This window comes from Petaurus breviceps, unplaced genomic scaffold, assembly GCF_028583685.1.
Source record: "Petaurus breviceps papuanus isolate PSGF00001 unplaced genomic scaffold, PetGlider_PUasm1.0 76, whole genome shotgun sequence".
NCBI classification, from domain to species: domain Eukaryota; kingdom Metazoa; phylum Chordata; class Mammalia; order Diprotodontia; family Petauridae; genus Petaurus; species Petaurus breviceps.
The window spans coordinates 49,817,918-49,843,562 of NW_027186473.1; the positions used below are offsets into that span (position 1 = coordinate 49,817,918).

Below are 25,645 nucleotides of genomic sequence, written 5' to 3' on the forward strand. Positions count from 1 at the left end.
GTGGGGTTCTGGACTTCTGATTTCACTGAAGCTTTCAATAAAGAAACTCCCTCTACCAATATAGATTGAAAATTATTCTACCAATTTGCATTCCTAGAGAGTTGCATGAGGTATTGAGAAATTAAATGCCCTAAGGCAGCCATCATAAATCCAGGACATGTAAAAGGCACCTGAACCCAGGGCATAGTGGCCACAAAATACTAACTGAACATTAAACATACCAGGAACATCTCAGATTTGGGGGTAGCAGAAGCAGAACTACTCCCTTAAAGTAAGAAGAGATGCTTGTAGAGAGTGGGGAGGACAGAAGCTGTTATTGCCTTTCTGTAGGATTTTCCACAGAGAGCCGGAAGGGACCAAAGGTCTTAATCTAGCTCAAACATCTCATTTTATAGATGAGGAGACTGAGGCCCACAGAGGACACATGATCATAGAACTAGAATGAGAAGGGACCTCAGAAATGATCTATTCCCTTATTTTATTTTTTAAATTCAATTTTATTTCTATTTTAATTCCAAATTCTTTCACTCCCCTTCCCCCATTCATTGGGAAAGAGAAATAAAACCCATTACAAATATATATAGTGATTGATACAAAACACATTTTCTGTATTAGTCCTGTTCCAAATAAAGTAGGGAGGTAGGGGTGTGTGTGTGTAGGGAGGGGAGGTTAATGGGAATGGGAATTTGAAGATCTTCCCTGCCCCCTAACAGGCTGAATAGAATCACATGGAGTCTATGTTGGGAGGAGTTTGCTGAAGGGTGGAGCAGAGCCCACAGGAAGCTGGGAGCCAGAGCAGTTAGAGACTGAGTGAGTAGAAGATGCACCCAGGCAGACAGCTAGGCTTGTGAGGGTTGGTTTGTGGGAAGGTTAAAAGGATGGTGTGGTTCTCTATGCTGTTATGGTGTGTTAACTTCTTTCCTACTATGATGGATTTGGCTTTCTGGTTTTAGCATTTGGTTTTCTGGTGTCTGAATAAATGTTTTGCTTCTGTCTTCTATATGGAGAGTCTGTTTTATTTTGTGATTGAGCACTATGCCAGCATATTCACAATTGCCATCGGTGCTGTGAGTATTCCATTGGTGCTATAGGGAGAGACAAGAAAAAGAAAGAAAAGAAGAAAATAAGCTTCAATCTTTACTCTAAGTCCATCAGCTCTCTACATAGAGGTAGATAGCATGTTTCATCATGTGTCCTTTGGAATCGACTCCTTTATTTCAGAGATGAGGTTACTGAGGACAAGGGAAGTCAAGAGACTTGCCCAAAGTCACACCAGCAGAAAGTGCCTGAGTCCATGGTCTGAACTCAAGTGCTCTGACTCCAAACTGAGCATACACACACTTCTTATTTGTCCTAAATCTATTTTGCTGTCATTCTAAAGGATGTTGCTGGCCTCTCAGAATTGGTTAATGATCCCAAATTCTCTGAGCTGAAGTTTCTTCACTTATAAAGTGGTGATAATAATAAAACCCAACTGGTTTAGTTGTGGGAAGGATAAAAAAGAGATGGCTTAGTTTAATAAAACTTAAAGTGTTATATAAATGCCCACTATAACAAAAATGACAATGTCTGTTTAACTGCTCACTGCCCCTAGGTAACTCTCTATACTATAAGTAACAAAGCAGGTACTGGCCTGCACTGGTAGAGGGAGTTCCCATACCAGGAGTTCCCTATACCAATGAAATCACAAGACTAGCCCAAAAAGAAAAAAAGAAAAAAGGTTTGTTTTATCAACTCCATTCATGGTCTTTCATTTTTTCTGCCTAAGGAGTCTTAATTTTTTCAGTTTGCTCCCCCATCCCTCTGATTATTTTTATAATGGACTGGCAACCACAATAATGACATTCACAGAGAAAATAAAATTTTGAGATGTTGCCATAACTAATGAAGTCTGAGCAATGATGAAATGGGCTTTAATGAGGTTTGAAATGTGGTCTAAATATGACAAAAGGAAAATCAATATAGAAAAATGCTATCAGTCATGTACAAAAAAAGTCTTTTAAAGCAGTAATGAATTAAGTAAAGAATTGTTTGATAGCTGAGAGAAAAAAATTTGCTTTTTTTGGCTTAAGATCTCTTGATATTAAAATTAAAAGTCTTATAAATAGGTAGCTAAAATGCTCTGGGTATCAAATTTTGTTTGGATTGGTAAGTATTGAGGCCTTGTGCTGTCAAAAATCATAAGTTTACATTCTTATGATCAAAAGATGATTGTGTGCATTTACTCTGCTTTTGTTCATTATATTTTGTTTTGTTTTTTTTGAGATTCAATCTTTATATCTTGTCTAAGAAACAAAAGCAGCTGTCACTGAAGGATCTAATTCCACTAATGATTGGGGTATGGGAGCTTTGACCTTGTCTGTTTCTGATCTGGATGAGTCAACCCCTCCTTGGCCTGGCTGCATGGTGGTCCTCCAATCTCAAAGGGCCTGGCTGGCCATAATGGTACCTAACTTAGTGGGAACACCCATTTGGCTAAAACTACTAGCTGCCCTAATACAGCTTAGAACTCCAGAGCTCAAGCAATCGATCAGTCTCAGCCTATCCAGGAGCAAGTATTCCAAGTGTGTTACCACACTTCGGTGGAGCTGTGGATAGAGGGCTGGACCTTGCATCAGGAAGATGGGAGTTCAAATCCAGCCTCCGATGCTTACTAGGTATGTGACCCTAGACAAGTCATGTAACATCTGAGTATCTCAGTTTTCACATCTATAAAATGAAGGCAATATTATCACTCATTTCCAGGGCCGTCCTAAGGATCAAATGAGATAGTATTTGTGAAGTGGTTTTGCAAACCTTAGAGTATAAATGCTATTATTTATTATTATTGTTATCTCCTTAATATTAGTTGTAAGAATATAGCTGTATGATTCTGATCAACCTGTGCAGTAAATTCTGCCACAGGAGGAAACCTAGGTCTTAAGAGAAGGAATCTGATTAGCACTTTTCAGAATAGGAGACTTTGGAAAAAGTACTCACAAAGGCCACACAAAAGGGAGTTTATGACTGTGTGACACCTTAGGAAAAGCACTTTAAAGGAAAGGCATGGATAAGCACAAAGTCACAGTATCTCAGAGTTGGCAGGGTTCTCCGAGGTCTTCTAGTCCAAGCTGCACCTGGCTGAGAAAACCTTCTGGCCACAAGTGCTTGCCCAGTCTTTGTGCAAAGGCTCCAGGAAAGCTTGCTACTCCCCAAAGCAGCGAATGCTACTGTGAGATGGCAATACTTGTTAGGAAGCTTTTCTTTACTTACAGGCTATATCTGCCCCTCTACAATGTCTGTTTCTGCTCACTGCAGGCCAAGACATTGGGGTGACACTCCTCCAAACAAAAAGCCAGAGGCTGTTCTAGAATTTATTAAGACAGGGGCAGGGAAGGAGAGAGAAGAGAGAGAGGGGAGGGGAGGAAAGGGAAGGAGGAGTAACATATGGCCTTGAGGTTCCCTAATTCAGCTAATGATGGCTCTACTAGGCTTTAGCAGCCTTTTAATTTATTTTGTATACACCCTCCAGGAAAGTACATTAAATAAGCCCTACTCCTTTTTCAGCAGGAGATTCAGGATCTCAGATTAAAAAGTTGGAAAAGATCTTAGAGAGACCATCTTGTCCAAACTTCTCCTTTTTTGTAGATGAAACACCTGAAGCCCAAAGAGCTTATATGTAATTTGCCCAGAGTATAATAATATACAAAGTAAAAATTAATATTTATTACATATAATATCTAGTGTGTTGATATGATATAATAATGTAAAATTATATATTATAAATATATTAAAACATTCCAAAATTAAATGTCAGTGTTTATGAACATACTTGTCCTTTGGTGTTATTCATCCCTCCATTCCATTCAATTCAACAAATGTTTAGTAAGTATCCATGATGCACAGGGCTCTATGCTAAGGCCCTGTAGATACAAAGACAAAAACACCCAAATTTAAATGATCCCTGCCCATAGGAGTTTACATTCCACTAGAGGGATGGATGCCACACAAAGAAGTCAAGACAAAGTAATTTCCAGAGAGAGATAGCTCAAATAACTGAGGTGACTGGAAAAAGCTTCAGGAATAAGATCACAACTGAGCTGAGCCTTCTAGGGACCTCGGCCCTAGAAGGACAGGATGGTGTGAATCCCAGGCGTGGCGGGACAGTCTTTGGCTGGAATGTATGGTTCATAATAGGAAGTAATAAAATATTTGACCTGGATTCCAATCCTACCTGAGATACTTAACTGTGTGTCCCCAGGAGGGCCATTTATTACTTCTTGGGGTCTTCATCTGTACAATAGGGACAGCACCTACAGTACTGAGCTTATAGGTCTATTGTGATGACCAGATGAATTCTTTGCAAATGCAAATATAAGTTACCATTATTAGTAATAATATGAAAAAAATTCTGTTCCCCTCCCCCTGCTCCATTAAGCCAAATAATCAAAAGTTGCCTGTAGTCTGACATCCTCTTCATTGTGTTTGTGGGAACACTATTTCTCTCCCTCCTCCCAGTTTATCTTTTGCTTTACTAGCAATAAAAAGCCCTCAGCTACCAAGTCAATATGAGTGACATCAGCTTTAATGCTATAAATTGTTGCTGTACTATTCACAGTCCAGAACAAAAAGTCTCCTAGGAATTTTGGCATATTACAGCAAGATCATGTATACAGAGTCAAAAGTTCTTGGTCTGCTATAACCTGTGGCATTCAAACAGTTTAGTTAAAATAACTATGAGAGAATAATGACAATAATAATAAACACAATGTGAGTTAAAAATTCAGAAATTCTGAATAATTGATTCAACCATTTTCAAGATCTAGGACAAGGATTAAAAAAAATAGAGGAAGAAAAAGGAATGTGCAAATGGCACAGGGATGCCCAGGCCCTGTTACCCACAGAATCCATTTACTCCAAAGCAATTTTATTCACTGTTTTAAGGTCACTTACAATTGTAGATAGTTCATTAGCCCAGGATATTAACCAGTGTCTCAATGAATGAAATAATCCCCTCCAAAATAAAATATAAAGATTGATCTTGAAATGCATTTCCCAACCTAACAATGCCTGGTACATATTAGGTATTTAACAAATATTTATCAATCTGATTGATTATCCAGGCTGCATGATGGCTCACATTCCCATTGGGTAAGATGGAAGTCACTTTGAAAGAAGGAAGAACACCAGGCCCTACCATCTGTCCTGCCACTTCTCCCTAAGATTCTCCACACCACCTGCCCAGTCTACACCCTCCAGACCCTTCAGTGCCATCTAATTTACTAATCTAGACTAAGGAAGCCCTGGCCTTGCCAAATGCCTCCCCTTCTCCCCCCTAGGAGTTCTTGGCCTTTCCATCTACCCTACAGCTGAACTTTCTTATATGTATTGTCTTTCCCAATTAGAGCATGAGCTTCCTAAGAGCAGATAATGTCCAAATTTGTCCATTTGTATACTCAATGCTTAGCATAATCTTTGCACACAGTAAACACTTAAAAAATTCTTCTTCATTAAACTATTCATTCAAGAATAATTCACATTATCCTATGTGTGACAGGATACTTGAAATGTCATGTTTGGAAATTAACATTAGACCAATGCATGACTATCCCATGCTATTAATGTATGCTGGGTTATGCAATTAATGAACCTTTAATACCAACTACAACTCACATTGGGCAACCTTTCTTTGGCTACAAAATAAACTACTGCTAAAAATATCACCACTTTTAAGAAATTAGATTAATGATGAAAAAATACTGAGAGAGCATCAACCAAAACAAGGTAAGCACTTCTCTAATTGAGTCACATGGCATGGAATTACAGAATTTAGCGCTATAAGAGGCCTCCAAAGTCAATTCATTGTCCAATTCATTCTCCAAAGCATTATTTAATACAACATCCAACAAGTACCACCCAGATTCTGCCTGAACTCCTCCAGGGAGAGAGAACCCACCATTTCCCAAGGCCTTCATGATTCTGGTTGCCTTCCCTGAGATACTCTTCAATTTATTACTCCTATTGAAACGACATAAATGATCATAAATGAACACAATATTCCAGATGAAGGCAGTTAGGTGGTATAGTAGATAGGCTACTCAACTTAGAATTAGGAAGATCCGAGTTCAAATTCATTCTTAAACATTTACTGGCTGTGTCACCCTGGACAAGTCACTTAACCTCTGTCCATCTCACTTTCCTCATCAATAATATGAAGATAATAATAGTATCAACATAGATTTGTTAGGATCAAATGATAGCACCCCATGCTTGTTGTGAGGATCAAATGTGATAATATTTCTAAAGCCCTTAAAGGGCGATGGGGGAGAATTATTTATTAAATGCCTATTATGTGCCAGGCACTCTTAAACACTTTACAACTATTATTTTGCACAGAAAGGCAAGTACTATTATTATCCCTATTCTACACTTAACAAAAACTGGCTGATAAAAGTTAAGTGACTTGCTTAGGGTCACATAGTTAGGAAGTAACCAATTTAAACTCAGGTCCTCCTAACTGCAGGCCCAGCACTCTATTCACTGTGCCTCAAAGCTGGCAAAATAACTAGCATTTACACAGCTCTAAAGCACTATATAAATCCTAGTGGTCAATAAGGATATTAGTAACCCTATCTAAAAAATGAAAGGTGGTTAGTCTAGCTTGACCTGTCCTGACTGAAGGCACGCCAGCTATTTGGAATCATTGCTTCTTTTTCTAGAGGTTTAATTAACCGTTTTAGAATGTCCCCAGGAATCCAAGTAAGGACAACTGATCTGTGGCTTGTATTCTCTTTCCTTTTCTGAACTTCAGCACTTCTCCCATTCTCTGACCTCCTTCAAACAACACCCATCAGAGTCTCAGCAATCACAAAGACCAGCTCTCCAAAATAGAATTAAATCAGTGCCAGATGACTCCAACCTATCAAGGGCAACTAACTAGCTTTCTGCTTATGTTAAGTAGCCATTCCATTAGACATTTTTATTTGGAGATCACCAAAGGAAAACCTCATTCATGTTGCAGCATTACTATTACTCTATGACCAAACTCTTCTATGCGTAATTAGAGGGTGATGAGGTTATGATTAGAGCAACAATAATGGCCACCCCAAGTTGGAACAGGCCCCCAAGGAGGCAGTACGGTTCTGTGGCTTGAGATGATCATTTTCCTGTTTTTTCTCCCTTTGACCTCTCATTTCTAGCCTTTTCACCCCCCCTCCAAATTATCTCCTACTATATATACTTTTCTGTGGGTGTTTTGCATCCCCAAGTAGAATGCGAGCTCCCAGAGGGCAGGAATTGATTAGTTTTTATTCCCATTTTATCCCCAGGGCCTTCCACACAGTATAAACTTAATAAAATTATGTTGAGATCAAATGGATGTTTTAGAAGGAATTACTGTTTAGATAATGGGTTGGAGGAGATGACCTTGGATATCCTTTCCAGCTCTGAGACTATCATTGTCCTTCAGTCCACTAAAATGTCAGAACAGAAACAATGTAAGAGGGGGAATCACAATATTTCTCTCTTAAGCCATACTTTAAAAATCCTATTTTTGATGTTCAAAGATATCAGTTGTTTGTTTGTTTTTTACCAAACAAACTTGGTGTCTTAACTTGGTTCTATGGACAGCCAAGGGGCATATGGATACATGGATAACTTAGATAAATAAACTTAGATGGGATAAAAAAAAAGACATCTTTATTTTCATTAACCTTTGATTTCCTTTGCAATCCTTTACATTTTATTTAAGGAGATCCAAGTAAAGGATACCAGACAATAGGGTATCTATAGTAAAGACAAGTCTTTGGCTCTCCAAATTTCAGACTTCAAAAATGAATACAGAACAACGCACAGAGACAAACTTACTAAGTGTTTCCTAAGGGTGATGGCAGTATTGAAACAGAGGCTGGCATCTCCATCTGTTGTCATAGTCACAACATCACCAATGCAAGAGGGAAGTTGAAATTTTTGTTGCTTTACACGGTGGTTACACCTACAGGTGCTTTACACCTACAGGTTAGCTGGTCTTATATATTTTAAAAAAATCTGGATATAGCATTTACACTTTGCTTATCCAATATTGATAAAAATAAAAGAGGTGGAAGAGGCAGTTAAAATGTAAAAGGCAGCTTTTTCCTAACTCTAGTACAAGCTCACACAATCAGATGAATAATTTAACTAGCAGAAACTTCACCCATACAGAATGCTGCCAATAGACCAATGGCAGCTTCACTTCAAATTTGTAGGGCCTTTAGTCAGCAGGCTTCATCTGCATTTCTAACACCTGCTTCAGACACTTGTGAAGTATGGTGCTATCTGGGAAAAAAAGTCTGCTTTTATCTTCCCACTGTCCAAAGAGGGGGAAAAAGATGCAGCCTGGAAAGTAATTACTTGGTTTAAAAGTGACAGGCAACCACAAAGTGTGATTTTTTTTTAGGGGGGGAGGTATTTTTATGCATTTCACCAAAAGATCAATAAAAAAGATCTCTTAACAATTTTTCTATATATGAAATTTCCCCTTAAAACAGAAACATCAATTTTACCCAGTAAAAGAAAAAAATAGCCCCTTGAAACAGATGATCCAACATGTAAGCCTATGTTCTAGGCTAAGAATACTAGCCTCAGTTGCGTGAAGAAATAAAATGGAGAAGCAAAAAGGATCATGAAGGCCACTTATTAAATTGTGTTAGTTCTTTAGTGCACGTTTAATAGGAATATTGCTATTAATTAATTGCTATTAAGAAGAGACCCTGGGGATCTAGTACAACTCCTTCAATTTATATATGAGGAAACTGAGGCCCACAGGGAAGGGACCAGGTGCTGGGGGAGGGGATGACCATGCAACAATTAACTAAAAAGCAGAAATAAATAGGACTGTGGCAAGGATCAACTATTTTCCCAAATAAGGAAAAGTAATAGATGGTCAAGTAGAAGAAGGCGTAAATGTCAGTAAACTACTGGCTATCTCTCTGGATCAAATGGGAATGGTTTAAGGAAGGGAGGTGGTGAAAAGAACGGAGAGTAAATGGTGGGAATGAAGATGTACTGAATCCTAGGGCACCAACAAACCATCCAAACTGGGATCCAAACACTCTAAGGAACTCTGAGCTCAAATCCTGACCAGTCAGCTCTAGGACTAAAAGGTTCATAAGGTCTAGGGCAGGAAAGAATCTCAAAGAGATCTAGTTCAGGGGTTAGTAATCTAGAATCTCTGAACACCTTAAAAATATTTTGATGACAGTATATTAATTTAATTGGCTTCCTTTGGGAAGCCTATACATTTGACAAGATTATCTGAGAAGAACCTCACTAGGCTTCCCAAGGGGACCATGACACAAAACAAAGGTGAAGAATCTCTTGTCTAGAGGGACCTTACAGATGAGAAAACTGGGGCTAAGAGAGAAGTGACTCAGCTAAAGTCACACAGTAAGACATAAACAGAGTGAACAGATAATAACACACACACACACACACACACACAGGAATGCCTCACCTGGCATAAACTTCCAAGTAACCAAACCTCATCCCTTAAGCACAATTTTAAATTAAATTTTAATGATCTGTATGAAAATTTTTCTAAAACTTATTATAGGCTTCCTTTCTTGCCTTAAGAAGCAGACTATATTAATAAGAATTTAATCTTTCTCTTTTACATGACTACAGGTCCTCAGTATAAACATCATTTCTTATACTGTACCCTCTTATTATACAAAGGTGCTTTCTGGGGATACTAAGGTACAATACTGAGGTGTTTTTGCTTCTTTGCTAATTGGGACCAGACTATTAGGCCTTATAGTGCTTTATGTAAATAATATGGAAAGATAAAGTACTTTACTTTTCTGTAAAGTACCTTACATACATAATTTAGAAATATGAATTTAGAGCTCGGCCGGGCCTTAGAATCTCTCAAGTCCAATCCCCTCGAATTAGGGGACAAGTAAATTGAGGACAAAAGCAGTAAAGTGACTTGCTCAAGGTCACACAATCGGTACATGTCAGAGGCAGAATATGAACCGAGGTCCTCCTGACTCAGCCAGAAATCTATCTACCAAATACCACCTCTTACCTCCCTTCAGAGCTGATTGTTCTATTGTCTTCTTCCTTGCTATTGGCTATCATTACTTCTTAGTGTGTCCATTTGAAGTGCCCTCCACCACTAGCAAACAGGACCTTTAATGTGCTTTCTGAGAAGAGCTGAAGATTACCAATGAAATGAAACAACCAAGTTTGCTAAATCAGTAGCCTCACTCTTAAACACAATTCTAAGTCAAAAAGCCTGAGGGTGACTCTTTCTTCTCCTGAGGAATGAAATGCCTGGATTATTTTCCTCCCAGCTAGAGCTTTTCTTTCCTTTCCAGATTTGTCCCTATGTTTTAGATGCTGAGGAGGCAAGAAATATGTAATAACAGAGAAACTGAACATCATTTTGTGGGTATGCATGTAAGCATGCATTCATCTAACTACATTTAAGTAACTGTTATATACAATACACTGAGTATGGGCATATGTATCCAGATATATCTTTTGGTTTTAGATTTTACAAACAGGATATTTATATATGTATGTGCATGTGTATATGTGTGTGTATATCTATAAACATATATATATATACATGTTCCATCACTGCATATGAATGCAATCAGCAAATATGGTTTTAAACCAGTCACATATACAAGCTCCCTGAAAGAGGGAAAAGAAACTCAAAGTAATGGTCTTGTGAGATAGCCATAGCTACTTTCAGACTGGTGGGACAGAACTTGAAAATGCTAAGAGTGTGTTTGGGTCCCTAAATAGTTATGTTTTATGCCACCTTCTTCTGAGTAGTGGGATGCTATATCAAATAAAACCAATAACAAGTACCACTTCCCCTATCCAAGTAAGGTGGACCTATGGTAGAGCCTTCCAAGCTCATATTGGTCTGATCAGCCATAGTTGGACACTGACTCCAACACAGTGATGTCATTTAGCAAAACAATCAGATTCAAATATGACCTCTCTTCCCTCCAGCAAATCTCTTTCTGTTACACCAGCTGTCCACTGGTTTATTCCCAGTAAACTCAACCTACAAAAGCTTCTCTCTGTCCCACCTGCCTATGGTGCAGCCCTACTGAACACTCTGAATAAATAACCGACTTCCTCTCATCTTAAACCTTTTCTGTTCTCAATCCTAACTTCAGACATTCACTAAGATCTGCCTCCCTCCTGATAAAACAGCCTTCTTGGCCACCCTTTCCAGCACTGGTTACACTTTTTCATACTCCTTATTTATGTTGGCTGCTGAAGAACTGGAATACTCCTTGCTCCCCACAGCTATTCCAGAATCTCCCTTGACTACCATAATTCAGTAACCTCTCCTTAGATTCACTATCCAACTCTATCATTCCATTGAGTGGCTATTGTCTACCTACACCCAGGTCATTCCTCTTTCTTTTCAATGAGTTTGATGCCTGCTTCATTATCATTCTTTTCTGTTTCCATAATGGGAGCCTTCAATATATATACTGATATTCCCTTCCCTGACCTTCCTTTTCACCTACCCCTCTGTTCCATCTCCCCTACACACAGGATTTATCACATCTGTGATCTCACCATTCCTCACAAATCTTCCACTTCTATGTTCTTGAAGTACAAACTTATCTGATCATAATCTTCTGGCATTTAAGCTTTCCCTTTTCATTTTGACCCCTGACCTTGTCCTTTGAGCGCATCAGGACCTCCAGTTGCTCCACTCCTCAATATTTTCTCAGGCCATCACCTTTTAACTATTCCTCCCTTAGTAATCTTGGCTTGTTGGTGAACCAATACACCAAGTACTATCCTCTGTTCTTGAATCTGCTGTTCTCTTGTCATGATCAGTGTGATAAGCTGAAGCCAAAACCCAAACCTGAGTTAGACCCATCATTTGTCTCACGTGCTGCCAAATGAAGCTACAGGAAGTCATTAAACCATGCCAACTGGGGCCACTACAAATTTTTTTACCTGATCTCAACTAGGCACTCACAGCAGCAATGCAATCCCTGCAACTGATTCATCTTTCCTCATGCTTCCCAATACTTTACTGAAAAAATTAGGGTCATACACCCAGCAATCCCTCTTCTCACCTCACCCCCCCCCCCCACTATCTCTTCCTTTATTCCATTCTCTAATGAAGAGATGATTTTTCTGGCCAAGCAAATCCCTCCACATGCACCCTTCACCACCTCCCCTCTCACCTTCTCCAACAGGCTAAACCTACTGTTATACCCAACCCACCCTAAATTTTGTCATTTCTACTTTCACAATACCTCTCATAAATGTCCCCTTTATGCCACTCACATAGCCACCCATCCTTCTTAGTTCAAGGCCTCCTCAACTTTCAACTGGACTATTTACAGTAACCATTTACAATAACCATAATCCATCCTCTGTACAGCTGCCACAATGACTGCCCTGAAGAGCAGGTCTCAATAGCAGATACCACAAACACCTCTATTCCCACAAACCTCCACTCTTATTAAGTAAACTCCAGAGAACTTCTATTACTCTAGGATTAAATATAACTGTTTGTTGTTGAAGGTTCTTCACAACCCTTTCTTACCTTTCCAAATTTCTCAACCTCTAATCCAATAAGTAGAGTCTACTTGCTGTTCTATTTTCTCTCTTTATTCCTTTATTTGTCCCCTTTGACTGTCCCATCAGAGTCCCTGGCTGTGCCCAAAGGCACAAAAAATAAAACTGCATATATCCTTTGACCCACCACTAGGTCTGTAGCCCAAAGAGACCAAGGAAAAAGGAAAAAAGATTTTGTACACAAATATTTATAGCAGCTCTTTTTTGTGGCGGCATAGAATTGAACACTTAGAGGTTGCCCATCAAATGGGTAATGGCTAAACAAGTTATAGTATATGATTGTAATGGAATACTACTGTGCTATAAGAAATGACAAGGGTAATGGTTTCAGAAAAACTTGGGAACACTCATATGAACCGATGCAAAGTGAAGTGAGCAGAACCAGGAGAATAATGTATACAGTAACAACATTATTATAAGTATGATCAACTGTGAAAGGCTTAGCTACTCTCCTCAATACAATGATCCAAGAAAATTCCAAAGGACCTATGATGAAAAATGCTGTCCACTTCCAGAGAGAGAACTGATAAAGTCTGAGTGCAAAGTGAAGTATAAAATATTCACTTTCTTTTTCTTTTTGCAACATAGCTAACATAAATATCTTTTGCATGACTTCACATGTATAATTGATAATTACTTGCCTTCTCAGTAAGAGGGGAAGGAACTAGAAGGAGAGAATCTGGAACTCAAATTTTTTTATTATTAATGTTAAAAATATTTTCTTAAAAGAAGAATCCATGGCTTCTTTGAAAATTGAAATACAATGTCTTTCTGGTCCCACCTCCAGTTATTTTTCCTCTGAGGTTGTATTCCTTCTGCTTTGAATATCTCTTCTGTGTGCCTATTTACTTACATTTTTTCTCTTCCATTGGTATATAAGCCTCTTAAAAAAGAACTATTTTCGTGTTTCCATCATATCCCAATGAGACAGCTTGTGATGCCCCTAGGTCTCAAACCAGAAAGTACTATGGGGGGAGCCATTTTGGGAATAAGGGATAACTAGTATCTCACTTGAACAGGAAGGAATAATGGTGGTACTTGAATTTTAATCTACAAATCAAACAGGACAAGATGGGGATTTTATATAAGTGGTTGGAGAAATAAAGCAGGGAAGCTAAAGAAACATGTTTACAGCCCTGCCATCCCACCAGTATGGAATTCACATAATGGTGAATTATTTGGCTAAATAAATAAACAAACAAAACAAATGAATGGACAAATAAAATATAATGATATCAAAAAAGCTATTTGGAGGAAAAACATTTTACTCAAAATAAATTCAGGAAAATAGACATTAAGCACATATAAATCTATTAATAACTTATTAGAAAACTTATATAAATCTCTTACAGTTGTCCGAGGAGCAAAGAAGTTACAACACTTGCCCATGGTCACGCAGTTAGTGTCACAGAAATAGGATTTAAACTGAGGTCTCTCTGCATTCTACCACTCTATCTACCCCACAGCATAGATATAATAGTTTGAACTGGAAAGGAATGGAGTAATAGGCCTGTCTTAATTTATAATTAAAAGAAATGTACTTTTATTACTTTCAGTAACTTGAACTATCTTCTAATAAAGTGTTTCCAAATAGAGCTCCTTCAGGGTCAGTTTTAATGAAGAGATAAAACTCATTTGTAATTAACAACACAATTTGCCCATAAACAATTAATGAGTTACACTCTTTAAAAGAGTTTATCTCTACAAGTAGTTCAAGCATGTCCACCACACTCCTGTTTATATTATTAATTTGCTTACTGGAAAATTCTCTCTACATAAGTAGGAAAATGAAGTCCAAGGTGAAATATCATCAATTCTCAATTGATAAAGTCCGAATTAGCAAGATATACATCTGAGTACATTAATATGAATACAGAAATATCTTACTAAGTGATTAGGTCAAATGATAACTACTCCAAATACAGACAAAAAAAGGCCACCCGACTGGCAGAACTGAGTGATCATACACTAAATAAAACTCAAGAATTTTCTTCATGGGAGAATCTTTTGTTCTCCCTCAAACCCTATTTAGTATTATTTTAGACATAATTCTAACAAGCTTACTTATCACCTTCTTAGGATCCCTGTAGATTATAAGTGTCAGATCAGATGAGGAGAAAGGGCCTCCAATTGGCTGGCACAAAACACAGGGAGAAGTAATGAATGATAGCCCAACAGCAGAGGAAAAGACAGAGTTCTAAAAAGCAAACAAAAACTCATGTAGCACTGTGGTCTGGAAACCGAGGGCCAGGAAAAACATTTTCTTCAGTAAATCCAATCCAATACATTTATTATGCATGCATCATATTCAAGGCACTGGGCTAGGTTTTTTTTTTTTTTTGCTGCTTATCTTTAAGGAGTTTACTTTCATGGGTGGGAAGGGGAAGAGGAAGATAGGGATGGAGGGAAAGGAAAAATCTCAGCAAAATGCTCTAAGAAAATGGCGGGGATGGTGGGATACGGTAGATGGACACATTTCTTAGGGGAGACTTCATAGGAGAAGTGGCACCTGAATTAGGCCCCTGAAGAAAGAGAAGGATTCTGAAAGGCTTAAATACAGAACTCAATCAAGCCTGAGAGAATCACTATAGAGCACAAAAGTTAAGCATTATATAGTACAAAAGTTAATATTCACAATGATAACTCTGAGTCAGCAAGAAAATGTTAAATTGGCAGGGGCAGGCCGGGAAGCAAGGGTGCACGGTAGGCTGGGAGGAGGCCTGACCAACAAGGGGGGAAAGTTGTCCCACTACCAGGCCTTTCACCAAAGGGCTGGGACTGGAAAGAGCAAGGTAAGAACCAAATGCAGGGCCCCTGTCCAGAACAGCAAATACTCCTGGGACTACCACCACATAGCCCAGAAATTTAAAAAAAAAGGCCCTATCAGGACTTCCAAGGACTAGGATGGCAGAGTAAACCCAGCCTGCTCCAACCCCTCCCCTCCCAACCCAACCTTGAAAACATAGTAACTATTGCCCCAGGGCAAAACCCTATACAGTAAAGGCTTGGGAACCCTAGAGGAAGGGGGTGACTAGGGCCCTGCCTCAAAATGGGCAGAAAGCAGACTACAAAGACTCTGGAGTCCTACTATCCTCAGAGGGAGGAACCAAACTCAGAGGGAGACAATGTGGACTCCACACCCACAGCTGAAACATCAACATGGAATGGGTCCCAAGCACAGAAAGCTCCCCTAGATGAGATCAAAAGGAACTTTGAAAACCAAATGAGAGAGATAGAAGACAAAATGAATAATTCTCTCAAAACCAAAATAGCAGAATTACAAAAACATTATAATGAAGAAAACAGCTCCTTAAAAGAAAAGTGTATGATATGGAAAAGGAACTCTAAAAACTAACCAAGGAAAATGATTTGCTAAAAACCAGAATCAACCAAATTGAAACAAATAACTCTATGAGGAACCAAGAATTAGTCAAACAAAACAACAAGAATGAAAAATTAGAAAAAAAAGAGGTAAAATATCTCAACGGAAAAATAACTGACCTGGAAAACAGATCCAGGAGAGATAACCTGAGAATCATAGGCCTACCAGAAAATCATGATGAAAAAAAGAGCCTGGACAACATTCTCCAAGAGCTCATTAACGAAAACTGTCCTGAGATACTAGAACCTGAGGGTAAAATAGAAATCAAGAGAATCCACCGGACATCTGCTAAAAGAGATCCTAAATTGAAAAGTCCTCGAAATGTTGTGGCCAAACACAAGAACTACCAGGTAAAAAAGAAAATACTTCAAGTGGCCAGAAAGAAACAATTCAAATATCAAGGAACCACAGTGAGGATCGCACAGGATTTGGCAGCCTCTACACTGAAAGATCGGAGGCAGTGGAATTCAACTTTCCTCAAGGCCAAAGAGCTGGGGTTACAACCAAGGATCACCTACCCAGTGAGAATGAGCATATTCTTCCAGGCAAAGAAATGGTCATTCAACGATATAACAAATTTCCAGACCTTCTTGATGATAAAGCCAGATCTCAATGGAAAATTCAACCTTCAATTATGAGATGCAACAGTGATGTAGAAAGGTAAACAAGGAAAACACACACACACACACACACACACACACACACACACACACACACACCCTGTTATTTAATAAGAGCAAACTGTTTGCAGACAAGTAGAGGGTGTGAGTATAAATTACACAAAATGACGATAAAAAAAAATCTTATTCAGGGCTACGAAGGGACTGCAATGGATGAAGGGGAATGAATGAAGTAGAAAAGGGTAAATTATGCCACACAAAGAGGCATAAAAACAATATAGCAGAGGAAAAGAAGGGAAGGATATGAGTATTAAATGAGCTTTTCCCTCATTGGGTCTGGTGCAAGGAGGGAATAACACCCAGTTAAGCACAGGACTCTGTGGAGAAGAGACACAAAACATATCATATTAGAGTGAAACAGGGGAGGGAGGGGAGATTCACATGAGATTTGTTCCTGTCACTCTTGGTGTGAAGAAGAAATAACATACTTCATTAAGTATAAAAATATCCTACAGGCAGTAGGAGGGGGAAAAAGCTATGAAAGGGGGGGGGTTAGAAGGGAGGGAAGAAGTAAGGGGGAGGGGGAGGAAAAGGTAGGGGGGCTGATAAGGGAATACTGAGGGAGGTGGTGGTCAAAATGAAAACTATTAAGGAGGGGAAGGGAGAAGGGGAGAAAAATTATAAGCATTAACAGGGGAGGGAATAGAATGGAGGGAAAGAAACAGATAATAATCATAACTGTGAATGTGAATGGAATGAACTCTCCCATAAAACGGAGGTGGACAGCAGAATGGATTAAAAATCATAATCCTACAATAGGCTGTTTACAAGAAACACATCTGAAACAGAGGGATACACACAGGCTAAAGGTAAAAGGCTGGAGTAAAATATATCATGGCTCAGCTAAAGTAAAAAAAAGCAGGGGTAGCAATCTTTATCTCAGATAAAGCAAAAGCAAAAATTGATCTAATTAAAAGAGATAAGGAAGGAAACTATATCCTGCTAAAAGGCACCATCAAGAATGAAGCAATGTCATTACTTAACATGTATGCACCAAGTGGTATAGCATCCAAATTCTTAGAGGAGAAGGTAAGGGAATTAAGAGGAAGAAATAGATAGCAAAACTATACTAGTGGGAGACCTTAATCTCCCCCTCTCTGAGCTTGATAAATCCAACCTCAAAATAAACAAGAAAGAAGTTAAGAAGGTGAACAGAATTTTAGAGAGGGTAGGTATGACAGATCTCTGGAGAAAACTGAACGAGGATAAAAAGGAATATACCTTCTTCTCAGCAGTACATGACACATGCACAAAAATTGACCATGTACTAGGACATAAAAAACTCACAATTCAGTGCAGAAAGGCAGAAATAATAAATGCATCATTCTCAGATCATGATGCAATAAAAAACATATGCAATAGAGGGCCATGGAAAGACAGACTAAAAACTAATTGGAAACTAAACAATTTAATCCCAAAAAATGAGTGGGTCAAACAAGAAATCATAGAAACAATCAGTAACTTCATTCAAGAGAATGACAATAATGAGACAACATACCAAAATTTGTGGGATGCAGCAAAGGTAGTTCTTAGGGAAATTTTATATCCCTGAGTGCATATATGAATTAGAGAAAATAGAGGTAAATGAATTGGGCATGCAATTGAAAAAGCTAGAAAAAAAACAAATTGAAAATCCCCAATGAAATACTAAATTAGAAATACTGAGAACCAAAGGAGAGATTAATAAAATTGAAATTAAGGAAACTATTGAATTACTAAATAAAACTAAGAGCTGGTTTTATGAAAATAAAACCAACAATAAAATCGATAGACCCTTAGGCAATATGATAAAAAAAGAATGAAGAAAACCAAATTATGAGTATCAAAAATGAAAAGGGTGAACTTACCACCAATGAAGAGGAAGTTAAAACAATAATTAGGAATTATTTTGCCCAGTTGTATGCACATAAATTTGGCAATTTTAGTGAAATGGATGAATATTTACAAAAATATAGGTTGCCCAAATTTACTGAAGAGGAAGTAAATTACTTAAATGACCCCATCTTAGAAAAAGAAATCGAACAAGTCATCAGTGAACTCCCTAGGAAAAAATCTCCAAGGCCAGATGGATTTACTAGCGTATTATATCAATCATTTAAAGAACAACTGATTCCAATACTCTACAAACTATTCGGGAAAATTAGTGAAGGAGTCCTACCAAATTGTTTTTATGATGCAAATATGGTACTGATACCTAAATCAGGAAGAGATAAAACTGAGAGAAAAAAAAATATAGACCAATCTCCCTCATGAATATAGATGCAAAAATTTTAAATAAAATATTAGCAAAAAGACTACAGCAATTTATCACAAGAATAATACACTTTGATCAGGTAGGATTTATTCCAGGAAAGCAAGGATGGTTTAATATTAGGAAAATCATCAGTATACTTGATCATATCAACAATAAAACTAGCAAAAACACATGATTATCTCAATAGATGCAGAAAAGGCTTTTGACAAAATACAACATCCATTCTATTAAAAACACTAGAAAGAATAGGAATAAATGGAGCTTTACTTAAAACAATAGGTAGCATCTATTTAAAGCCATCAGCAACTATTACATGTAATGGGGAGAAACTAGAAGCATTTCCAATAAGATCAGGGGTGAAGCAAGGATGTCCACTATCATCCCTCTTATTCAATCTGGTACTAGAAATGTTAGCAGTAACAATTAGAGAAGAAAAAGAAATCAAAGGAATCAAATTAGGCAAAGAAGAGACCAAACTTTCACTCTCTGAAGATGATATGATGATATACTTAGAGAATCCTAGAGAATCAAGTAAAAAACTACTTGAGACAATAAATAAATTTGGCAAAGTTGCAGGATATAAAATAAACCCACATAAATCCTCAGCATTCCTGTATGTTTCTAATGAAATTCAACATCAAGAGATAGAAAGAGAAAACCCATTTAAAGTTACTGTAGACATTATAAAATATTTGGGCATCCACCTGCCAAAACAAACCCAAGACCTATTATGAACACAACTACAAAACACTTTTCGCACAAATAAAGTCAGATCTAACTAATTGGAAAGACATCAATGGCCGTGGCTGGGTCGAGCTAATATAATAAAAATGACAATTTTAACCTAAATTAAATTATATATTTAGTGCCATACCAATCAGTTTACCAAAAAACTACCTTATAGAGCTAGAAAAAATAGTAACAAAATTCATTTGGAAGACCAAAATGTCTAGAATATCAAGGGAATTAATGAAAAGAAATGCTAGGGATGGTGGACTAGCCATTCTAGATTTTAATCTGTACTATAAAGCAGCAGTCCTGAAAACTACTTGGTACTGGCTGAGGAATAGAGTAGTGGATCAATGGAATAGATTGGGTACATGAGACTCAGCAGTCAATGACTATAGTAATCTACTGTTTGATAAACCCAAAGACCCCAGTTTTGGGGATAAGATCTCACTATCTGACAAAAACTGCTGGGAAAACTGGAATATAGTATGGCAGAAGACCATTATCTAACACCACATACCAAAATCAAGTCTAAATGGGTGCATGATCTAGGTATAAATGCTGATACTCTAAGCAATCTGGGAAAGCAAGGAATAGTTTACCTGTCACATCTGTGGAGAGGGGAAGACTTTATGACCAAACAAGAATTAGAGGGCATTATAAAATGCAATATGAATAATTTTGATTACATTAAATTGTAAAGCTTCTGTACAAACAAAGCCAATGTAACCAGGATTAAGAGGGAAGTGGAAAATTAGGAAAGAATTTTTACAACCTATGTCACTGATAAAGGACTCATTTCTAAAATATACAGAAAATTGAGTCAAATCTATAAGAACACAAGTCATTCACCAATTGATAAATGGTCAAAGGATATGAACAGGCAGTTTACAGAGGAAGAAATTAAAGATATTTATAAGCATATGAAAAAATGCTCTAAATCACTATTGATTAGAGAAATGCAAATCAAAACAACTCTGAGGTACCACACTTACCAGTCAGATTGGCTAAGATGACAAAACAGGAAAATGACAAATGCTGGTGAGGATGTGGACAAATTGGAACACTAATGCATTGCTGGTGGAGTTGTGAACTGATCCAACCATTCTGGAAAGCAATCTGGAATTATGTCCAAAGGGCTATAAATAATTTCATACCCTTTGACCCCGCAATACCACTTCTAGGGTTGTATCCCAAAGAGATCACAGAAGTGGGAAAAAGACCCATATGTACAAAAATATTTATAGCAGCTCTTTTTTGTAGTAGCAAAGAATCAGAAATTAAGGGAGTGCCCATCAATTGGGCAATGGCTGAATAAGTTGTGGTATAGGCACGTTATGGAATACTATCGTGCAATAAGAAATGAGGAGCAGATGAACTTCATATTTACCTGGAGAAGCTTATACAAACTGATGCTGAGTGAGACTAGTAGAGCCAGGAGGAATTTGTACACAATTACAGACACAACGTGTGTGTGATGACCCACTTTGATAAACTGGACTCTTTTCAGCAATCCAGAGTCTTAAGTCAAACCCAAAAGACTCATGATGGAGAGAGATGTTTACATCCAGAGAAAGAACTGAGATTGAACTCAGATTGAAGCAAACTATTTGCCCTTTTTAGTTTTCTTGTTTGGTTTTGTTTCCTCTTTCCCATTCTTCATTCTATCTGTTACAACCTTTCTTTATAACCTGACTAATGCCTAATGTGAAAGTATTTGCAGATACTATACTTGATTGTATGCTGCCATGGGGTGTAGGAGGGGGGAGGGAGAGAAAATTTGAAACTCAAGGAATTGTGGTAATGAATCTTATAAACTAAAAGTGAACAAATTAATAAAGATAAAAAAATAGATAAAATAAATCTCTTTCATTAAACATCAAAAAATGTTAAATTATATCAGTGTTAAAAAGTCAAATTATTATATACTCAGTTTGACAAAGGGAAATATGCTTATATTAGAAATATTTTTATTCCAAAATAGTTTATCTAAAGTGAAACCTAAAGGAATAAATGTTCAGCTCTATTGAAAATTGTGTTATTTGGGAGTATTCTAAAAGTTCCTTTCAAAGTTTTGTTTGGCTTGTATATAGGTATCCCAGTCCACTGAAGTTCCCTTTGGGGACACAGAGGTTCAGTAAATGCTGAAAAGCAATAAGCCCTTATTTGACACATTTATAGCACATATAAAAGAAAGTATAATGCTTAAGCCAAGAGGCCCAGAAGTGAGGGGGTAAGTGGGCAGAGGAAGACAGGGAAAAGCATTCCCTGATCAAAGCCACCTGGGAGATAAGAATACAGACAGATTTGGAGTTGACAGGACACATTTTATAATTATATCAGTAGAAGAGAGTGTGGTCTTCCAGTGGGATGATGGTCAGAATATGGCAGGTTAGAAGAAGAGGAAGAAAAATCCAGAAAGAGGCTGTCCTCCTGAGATAATGCCAGGTTAATCCAAGTTTGCCTTCCCTGATTTGTCAGGGAATATTTGGGTCAGCTGACACAACAGCAATTCCTCTGGGGGCCAGGGCTTCTATAGGCAGTGACCAAGCCTCTAGCAGATGCATCTGATGGGTGTTTCATTGCTAATATCATGGATAGGAAGGCTTCAATCACCAAAATTGCATGAGGAAATGGAAGTTTCCAGATATGGGGGTTCCAGAATGTGAGAGACTCTTTTTTTCTTCCAGGAAAGAGAAGAGGCATCCTGTACTGAGAAAGGCTAAAGGTTTTCTGGATGACCACACAATGCATAGATGTATGTATATATACCCATCTACAAATAAAATGTATTGGTTGATAACCTCTACATGGGCTGGAAAAGTTCCCATTTTACCTACCTCGAAAATTAATTTAGTTTAAAAGACAAACAAACAGAAAAACTTCTGAACAATAACTGAAAGGTAGAAGCCTTGGGAATCAGACTGGATTTTATCAGGAATTGTATTATTTGTAAGGATTCTCTGAAGACCACGCCTTGCACTGTGACATCTCTACAAAACATACTTTCAGAAGATAATCTGAAAGACTTCCAGAAGCAATTTCTAGAAGCAAAAGTTCCAATTTCTAGCAACCACTCAACTGCACATTTAGCTATGGGCTTGGGAGGCTGATGAGGGAAGAAAACAAGTGAGAAAGAAACTAGTGATTTAACCTCTAGCATTCCCCTAAGGACAGACATTTGTCTCCTTGACAGCAAGGTGAAAGGGCTGCGGCCAGCATACTTATAGCTAGGCTATCCCTTTCTTTGCACCCTGGGGATGGCTGATTTTTAAACAGGCATCATCTGAACAGGACTGAGGGAGGAGGGGGAGGAAGACGCTGTGCCCCACATAAGTCAGCACAGCCTCCCAAGGAAGCCCTGTTCTCCAGCGATGTCACAGAGATTTACCATAGGCTGATGGGCATCTTGAGGTTCAGCTCGAGGCAGAAGTAATCAACCTTATAAATTATCAACTAACCATTTGCCGTCAAATGCTATGAACAGGGTGGTTCTCCTCGACAATTGTTAACGTTGCTTTATGAAATGGATGTTCTCAGCCTGGATATTTATATTTTCTATCTTTTTATATATATTTATATATAAACCTCTAATTTTTAGGGTTTATGATTCTAATGTGAGACTTTGCTGCAGGCTGAAATCCAGCATAAAAATGAGCCCGATTTTTACTCTCGATGAATACACATATCCCCAATTAGCATTAATGTGATTATGCCCATGCATCAAAAAGAATAATAGGAACCATGACTTGGCCTAAAAGCAAGGGCCCACACTGTTTTCAAAAGTGAAAATCACAAGAGCTATGTAGAAATTAAGGGCTTGGGAAGAAAAACCAAAACCTGGGTATCAATTTCATTTTAGGAATTATAGGTGTTAGTGTGCTCCTTTGATGAAGGGAACCTAGCCTACCATGCTGTGCTAATACTTTTACTTTGAAAAACAGAAGAAGCTGACTGACTTCAATCAAGAGAATAAAAATGCAAGATGTTTCCTTTCCTTCTGTTTGAATGTTTATTCAGCAGCCCCTGGGTTGAATTTCTAAGCACTTGACACAAAAACAGTAATAAGTATAGAGAGCAGTGAGAGTTAGGGAGCAGGATGAACTCAAATACATCAAAGAGAAGAAGAGAGTTGGGCAGTGGTTGGGGGAGAGTGAGGTGGGGCCAGATGTGGAGAAACCAGGGCCAGATACTTGACCTACAATCCATCAGAACCTAGGCCAGTCTCTTGTGTGCAATCTGTCTCTTCCTGAAGCTTTTCAAGTGAAGAGAGGTCCAGTTGGCCCTGCTCTGCCTTCTCACCCAGTCTCCCATCCTAACTTCCTGTCGCATTCTAGATACCTACACTTGAACATTCTACCACCATCTTAAATTGTGTCTAAAATGAAATTCAATAACTGACCAAAATGGATACTCTCCCCCAACCCCCTCCGTGCAGAATTAGCATTTCCACGTCTTCCAGTGACCCCAGATTGGAACTTCATAGTCTGCTTTGACACATGGCAGGGATTTCTGCCAATCAACTGCACCAGCCATACCTAGACACAGATGCCACAGCCCCCAGCCTGGGGGGGGGGGGAAAAAAAATATTCTGCTGATTGTCCTCAGAGTGATCTAATGACAGTTCAGTTACCTCACCAGGCTGTTGTGAGGATCACCTATTAGAGTGCCTGGTACATAACTGGTGCTCCATGAACACAGGTTCTCTTCTCTTGTTCCACCTTCCTATTATCCCCCCAGTTCGATACAGGAATATGTGTGTGTATGTTTTTGCACACACACATACACACAGACATTATAGATGAATAATATTTTACATACATTCATATAAATATTTGTAAAGAGGCATAGGAGATTAGTGGCCAGAGAATTGGAATTGAAGTCAAGAAAACCTGACTTCTAATCCCACCTCACACACCAGCTGTGTGACCCTGCGGGTGATGTGACCTCTCTCTCCCTCAGTTATCTCATCTGTAAAACAGCACCTATTTAACAGGGTTGTTATAAGGACCAAACAGGATAGATGTAAAGTATTTTGCAAACTTTAATGAACCATACAAATGCCAGATTTCACTGTTGTCATACAAATATGACATATACATGCTATTATTATGTAGACATAAAACATGTATTCAGCCCCAGAGACCTGAGCTCCAGTAGGTGAGTGTTTACTTTATCTTGTCCAGGACCCGGCCACATACAGCATCCCAGACATTTTGACACCACAAAGCCTCCATGCTGGCCATCTTTCCCAGATGGAATATCGGACACCGTCCCTGGGATGATAGGCTCCGATAAGTGAGCTTCTGCTTAGTCTTGTGCAGAATCAAGCCTCCATATATCACTTCCTGGACATCTCCAAACAAAGCTCTACACCTTCCCTCCTTTCAGCTCCCCTTCAGGTGTGTCAGCCTGTAAGAATGTAAAATTCCTGAAGGCAGGGGCAGTCTTATTTATATTCTCTGTGCTTAGCACAAGGTCTGACAAAAGACAAGTGATTAATAAATGCCATATGTAGCTCTCTACATGGAAAGTATGTATTATGAAACAGGTGTGTGTACATATATATGCTTGTGTATGTGTATACATGTATATATGGCATAATCAGAGAGAATAACATACTGCACCTATAGAAAAAGACCCTACTGGAACAGTTAGGTGGCACAGTGACTACAGCACAAGCCCTGGAGTCAGGAAGGCCTGAGTTCAAATCCAGCCTCAGACACTTAACACAAAAAACTAGCCGTGTGATCTTGGGCAAGTTACTTAACCCCAATTGCTCTGCCTTCCCCCCTCCAAAAAAAAAACCCAAAAAACAAAAAAGAAAAAGACCTTATTTCACACAGACCTCTATATACAGAGATGTATATCCTACAGACATGACTTCATCAGTATAGAGAACTACCTGATGTGGAAACTCCTTCCACTGAAGCAGAGTGCCAATTTATAGTGTAATAGAACTGCCAAAGGGCAGAGAGCTTAAATGACTTGCCAGGGTCACCAGTTGTGTGT

The 25,645-nt window shown here is 38.3% G+C and overlaps 1 protein-coding gene across 4 annotated transcripts in view; it reads right to left on the reverse strand.

Moving 5' to 3' along the window:
- Nucleotides 1–25,645, reverse strand: part of SLC10A7 (solute carrier family 10 member 7) — a 294,204-nt gene that overhangs the window by 164,062 nt on the left and 104,497 nt on the right. The window contains exon 6 of one of the 4 annotated variants that reach the window (XM_069105476.1): nt 474–1,085. The exons of the other annotated variants lie outside the window; for them this stretch is intronic. Within the exon in view, the coding sequence (XP_068961577.1) occupies nt 900–1,085 (186 nt within the window). The 3' untranslated portion in view covers nt 474–899. Of the gene's footprint in view, nt 1–473; nt 1,086–25,645 lie in introns of those variants that run through there. 4 annotated transcript variants of the gene reach the window in all.